At 42.5% G+C, this 6,000-nt stretch overlaps 1 protein-coding gene across 1 annotated transcript; it reads right to left on the bottom strand.

Annotated features, from left to right (window-relative positions):
* Nucleotides 1–942: 942 nt before the first annotated feature.
* LOC142382012 (3-oxoacyl-[acyl-carrier-protein] reductase FabG) lies at nucleotides 943–5,875 on the bottom strand. The gene is made up of 8 exons (XM_075467416.1): nucleotides 5,794–5,875; nucleotides 5,478–5,648; nucleotides 4,232–4,410; nucleotides 2,659–2,752; nucleotides 2,499–2,568; nucleotides 2,377–2,413; nucleotides 1,305–1,368; nucleotides 943–1,152 (listed from the first exon to the last, which is right to left on the bottom strand). Exons 1-8 carry the CDS (start codon nucleotides 5,815–5,817, stop codon nucleotides 994–996), a joined length of 798 nt encoding a protein of 265 aa, XP_075323531.1. The 5' UTR covers nucleotides 5,818–5,875; the 3' UTR covers nucleotides 943–993.
* Nucleotides 5,876–6,000: the final 125 nt, after the last annotated feature.

Raw genomic sequence — 6,000 nt, 5'->3', positions numbered from 1 at the left:
GTGACGAGCATTTTGTGCAGATGTCTTCTCACAAACAACTGCTGTGCGGTGCTGTCAGTGTAAATGTGGAGCAGAGACTTCCACAGCGTGTCAAGATGCTACCTCGTTCTGCACCTCTGGTCTCGCAGCCAACGACAGCCGCGACCTGACGTAATCTGAGATGACGCAGAGGTGGCACCTGGTGCTGCCACAGTTGACGCTCGGATAATCAACTCTTGTCAGCTCTCATCAAAGCTATGTCTGTGCTTTAAAAAAAAGGGAAGAATGTAAGATATATATTTACACAGTCCAAATTTCTTAAATTATATTTTTAAGGTATTATTTTAATATTTTCAATACTCTTTGTATGAGTTAAGTTTTGTCAACGTGTAAATGTATAACTATGCAACCTTTCATTATCCGTGGACTTTTTATTTAAATATTATTTAAATTCTGATTGGCCTACCGCTTTAAAACAAAGTCCTGTTTTCAGTTCATTTTTGGTCATTTCGAGCTTTAAAGATGACGGAACATTGGTCACATCTGTAAACCCAGGAGAATTTCTTCCGCTCCCCAACACCATGGTACATGAGCTTCCAGCGTTTGGTCTGTACAGACATTTTGAGCCCAATGAGGCCCAATGACTCCGCAGATAATTCAAGTCTGTAACCTTTGTCTATAAGCAACTTACACATCCAAAAAGATCAAAAACCTCGTAACACGTAAAAAAAAAAAATTAAAATGCATTTTAACAGCCTGCTTGTCGCGAATCATTTTTGTTCTCCTCTGTTCATTTCACATCAGGAACTCCAACGTAAACATGCAGAGAATTTGCTCTTTGTCAGGTGCCGCTTCTTTAAACGCAGCTTTCCTCCTCAGTTCAGCTTCGGTCGCTGTCTGGTCGATTCTTTCCACCTGACTGACTGCAGCCTTGTGTGACAGAAAAACACGGGCACACTCCAAGAGTTTTAAAGTACTATATTTAGCGGTGTTGGATGTTGGCATATATAGTCTTTATCTTGGGCACATGGCATGACGACCTCCATCGATAGGTAGGTTGACCCCGGTGATAAAGCTGGCAGCATCGGATGCCAGGAAGGCGATGCTGTGCGCCACCTCCTCCACCTCACCCGGCCGACCGAGCGCGTGGGTCTGCTTGCACTTCGCGAGGAACTGCCGGAGAAAAGTCACAAGAATGACGATTACATGTATCAAGATTATTTTTAGATGTATGAGCCAGTCGAGAGGAAACGGGTCACGACGTTTCCTCACGTCAATGGGAAAATCGACAAAGTCGATCTATACATGATGCAAATGTGCCGAACCTGAGCATACTGCTCCTCGTCCAGGCCAGCTCTCCTGTGGACATCTGTGATGATCACGCCAGGACTGAAGAGATAAAAAAACTAAACATGAGTGTTAACTTTTATCAGTGATTGCTAAAGGGTGCATTTTATAGTTTAAGGGGAAAAAAAATTCTGTGCTTGAGAGCATATATTTGGGTGTCTTAATTTGAGGGGAAACTTCTATTTTCTTGTTATCTGTACCTTGCTTCCAGTTCAGATAATCCTTCACTCTCTGTACTTTGGAAGTTGAAAATCTTGCTTAGCTATTAAACAGTTAACTGAAGAAATAAATGAGCTAATAATATTCTGCCAGTACTTTGTTTGTTTCCTTAATTTTTTTTAATCCAAACAAGGAAATCCGACTTCTATTTTGTGTTAATCTTATAAATATATGTACACATATAAAAAAAAAAAGTTTTTAAACTCCTCAGTTTTTAAGCACCATCAGCGAAACCTCGGTGAAATATATTTCCAATATAAGCAACAGACCTTAATGTTGGCCACTAAAAACTTTAACAGAACAGAGAAATGGAGCGACGGTGAAGTCCAAAGTTTATAGAGCCGATATGTGACGGAAAAATAATGACTTGAGTTCTCAGTGTTGTTATTAGCCGGTTAGCAGCGGTTACATTCGGCAGTGTGTGTTTGAACACACACACACACAGGATCTGGGATCAGTAGCCCATCAGCTTCCCACGTAGTCAGTCAGTCAGTTTGGTGTTAGTCTGAGCTCTTGGGGCTGTTACAACATGCTCCCACAGTTAGTAGGTACCACAGATCTGGACAGACCCGGAGGAATAGAGGAGCGGAGTGAAAATGAGTCTGTCACTCCACACCCTAAAATGTTACATTCGAAAGAAAGGTGTAAATTAAAGCATGAAAAAGGAGCTGCTGTAGAGTCTGTGATGTCTCAGACATTTCATGTAGACCCGTCATAGTGCCAGCTTGTGAATAATAATCTGTCTCCTTCAAGTCGAGCTAATAGAAGAATTCAGAGCAACACAAAAGTTAAAGTAAACTCATGCAACAAGGAGAGGTTTATAGAACGTACCAGACGGAGTTCACTCTGACTTGCTTTGATGCCAGCTCTGAAATAAAAAAAAACAGTTCTCTGACATCCTGCGCACATGGTTAACTTTTACAGTGCTTTGTGTGTGAAATGGCTCAACTCACCGAGAGCTATACAACGTGTAAACTGGTCAATGGCAGACTTAGACATGCAGTAAGCCAACACACCAGGGAACTATAGAAAAAAAAAAGACACTCATCATATCTGCTCAATAGAAATGCAGCATGCTGTTGAAATCTATGTGTCCAGATGCAAAATACCCACCGATCTCTGTCCGTTCACACTGGAAACATTGACAATAGAGCCTTTGGTCTTAACCAGGTGGGGCACGCATAGGCGGGTGAGGTGGTACACAGATCTGTGATAGGGGGAAAAAAAAAAAAATTAGTGGACATACTTAATATTCTTGAAAAATCGACTCCGAGTTCAAGGCGCAGTCTTCTCAAAGTCTTTTAAACGTGTCTGAAGACAACATTTCCGTGGCAGTATAATTATAACTAAATGAAAAAGTGTCCAACATCTTTGACTGGGCTGACAAGTGAGATAACAGCATCACACCTGCACCCACACAGTCACACATTTAGATTAGACGACTGGTGCTGCTGTGGATTTAACACAGTTTGGGCTGATGTTAGGGTTTTTTCTTTTTTTTTTTTTGTCTTCCCTCCACTCACAAACTTCCATTTTGCCTCAATGTTCACCTTCATTTACGGTCCAAATTGACTCAGTGCAGAGACAAATGTGCTGGCAGGGCAAACATTAGATTGTGTGACCTCAAGACGATATCATGTCCACATCAAAATGAAAGTGCGTCATTAAAAAAAATAAATATATATATATATATATATAGTCCTTGTAATAAATTGACTTTCAGTCACCCACCCACATTACTGCATGATGCAGGGCTTTACGTCTATGAGTGAAAACAGTTACAACTATATTTTAGCACCAAATACGACCACATTTTTCTAAATTTCCCACCTTGCTTAATGAATACACCCTTGCATTACCACTCAGCTTATCTTGTATGAACAAACCTATTTTCAGAAACTCACAGGGGTTTATTTCAGTACCAGCCTGTCGCCTTTTCCATTTATGCTTCACGGGAGCTGTCACAATTGATCAAAGCCGTATGCAGCATGTGTACAAAGTGTACAAACTGCATGTGTAAATGGCCACGCCATGGACTCTGCAAGGGTCTGACCTCGAAGCATAATTTCACTTTAAAGCAGAGAGTGCGTGACATTTGTGAAAGGAAAATTCTTTTTACCCTCATCAATTTATAAAGGCTTTGGAACAGCATGTCTTTTTTTTTTTGTTTTCCTCGAGACGATAACAAACCACACTACACCGGCACAGCTCAACAGCAGAGAAATGACTCAAGCACTATATCAGACCTGCCACCCACTGAAATGAGAAAAGCAAAAAAAAAAGAAAAGAAATGAAAATAAAAAACGAGGCCCCGATGAGAGTTCTGGCTGCTCAACAGAGTGCTGAGTCTCCTTTCAAATGTTTATCATTGTTCCGTTTGTCTCGGTGCATTTGAAATGAGCTCAGGCCCAGACAAGATGGCAGCATTTCTGGATCACATACAGGTGTGGCTTCTTCTTTGTGTGCTAGGGCTTTCACCCACATTACATCTTTAATCCAAAACAAAGGTAAATGATAAGTCAAAATAAGTTTCCTTTTAGGGTCAATAAAATATTATTCAAAATCACCAAATGATTGGATGGTACGCTGGACTGTCCACACCAAGGTTTCTGAGCCCCTGCAGGGATTTCCGTGACACTAACGCACTTCCATCACCCGTCATGATGGCAGGGTGTATAAATCCCACCTGACATTGACGTCCATGACCTTGTCGTACTGAGCCAGGTCTGTGGTCTCGATGCTGCCCATCGCCAGGATGCCGGCACTGTTGACCAGGACATCCAGCCGGCCGAAGTGAGCGATCGTTTCCTCCACCGTCTTCTTCACCATCTCCTCGTCAGTCAAGTCTCCGGGAACAAGCAAGGGCTGCACACAAAAACAGGTCGTCATGGCTTTAAAGAGGACTATTTACTACAGATAATTTAAAGGGTTAGTTCGCCATTTTGCACATTAAGCCCTGTTTTTAGGTAGTCTGGGGTGAATTATAGATGTTCTGATCACAATTTGGACATTTGGTGCTGAACGGAGCATTTAGGTATCCACTGCTGCAGCCCCCCCACCTTTGCATTGAGTCAATGACCACTCAAGCAAACAATCATAAAACGGCATTAAACTTTCGTTTGAAAAGACATGGAACTCACCGTGTGGTCAGTGGTGGACAGCGATAAATTGACCCGAAAATCGCAGCGAAATGTGCCTTCTAACAGTTGTTTTAGCATTTGGTGGACCTATTTTTCCGGACACCGTTGAATAGCAGCAGCAAGACATCCAGCGACATACAGCGCGCGGAGTAATACTAGTCAAACCAATACAAATCAATGAAGACGAACAATAATGGTAATATAACTTCTCTGGAAGCGTATTTCGCGGTGATTTTCGAGCCAACGTATCGCTGTCCACCACTGACCACACGGTGAGTTTCATGTCTCTGCAAACGAAAGTTTAATGCCGTTTTATGATTGTTTGCTTGAGTGGTCATTGACTCAATGCAAAGGTGGGGGGGCTGCAGCAGTGGATACCTAAATGCTCCGTTCAGCACCAAATGTCCAAATTGTGATCAGAACATCTATAATTCACCCCAGACTACCTAAAAACAGGGCTTAATGTGCAAAATGGCGAACTACCACTTTAACACAGATGTAAAAAATGGATGTGTGCAACACTGGACAAATGCAAAAAAAAAACCCGTCCATTTCAAAGAGAGCAGATTCTGAGTTAAATACCACCCTCAAAATGATAATATAAACTGCATGGGATTACACCAGTAAAGCATGATCCTGGTTGACATGTACTGAAAGTCAAATGATCCACTGAAAGGTGCTAAACCTGTCAAGGGATCACACCAATTACTCCAAAAAGTACACTTACATTATCTGTGTACTGATTTTTGCACGTCACGTGACGTTGATGGACCCGTGTGTGTTCGTGTGTACCTCCGCAGCTCCACAGTCGGTACACTGTTTGGCGACTTTTTGGAGGTTTTCCACGTCTCGGCCGTTCAGAGCCAACAGAGCTCCAAGTTTAGCAAACAGGACGCTCGTGCCTGCCCCGATGCCCGAGCTGGCTCCAGTTATAAGGGTCACTTTCCCCTTCAGGGAAGAGACCTGAAGTACAGACATACAAACAGATTAGCCTAACCTGTGGCAACTTCACGCGAGGAAATGAGCTCGTGCTTGGTCAAAACTTGGAAACAGTGTTAAATTTTACATGCAAAGAACGCTGTTCAACCTGCAATTAACGTTGACTTACTTTAAATGCGTCACCTGAGGCCATTTCTGGGACGTTTGCCTGTTTCTAAATCGACACAACACGCTTCGTCCTCTACTGATGACGCAACAAGACGCGACCGCCGCTTATTTGTAGTTCCTAACGGACCTACGCCTCCCCTGGCTGTCCAACAGCCTGCTCGCACGTTTACTGTCCAGCTGGAGACACTTGAAATATGATTTTTTTCTT

This window comes from Odontesthes bonariensis, chromosome 6 (genome assembly GCF_027942865.1).
Source record: "Odontesthes bonariensis isolate fOdoBon6 chromosome 6, fOdoBon6.hap1, whole genome shotgun sequence".
In the NCBI taxonomy this organism is placed as follows: Eukaryota; Metazoa; Chordata; class Actinopteri; order Atheriniformes; family Atherinopsidae; genus Odontesthes; species Odontesthes bonariensis.
The sequence above is the reverse complement of the archived record's forward strand: the minus strand, read 5'-3'. Positions and strand labels throughout refer to the sequence as shown.

Excerpts from the sequence above, each read along its gene's own strand:
- LOC142382012 (XM_075467416.1), bottom strand. The coding sequence starts at position 5,817 with ATGGCCTCAGGTGACGCATTTAAA. Across the intron at positions 2,753-4,231 it reads GTCATGGACGTCAATGTCAG|ATCTGTGTACCACCTCACCC; the intron begins GTGGGATTTATA and ends CCCCTATCACAG. Across the intron at positions 1,369-2,376 it reads GTCAGAGTGAACTCCGTCTG|TCCTGGCGTGATCATCACAG; the intron begins GTACGTTCTATA and ends TTATCTCTTCAG.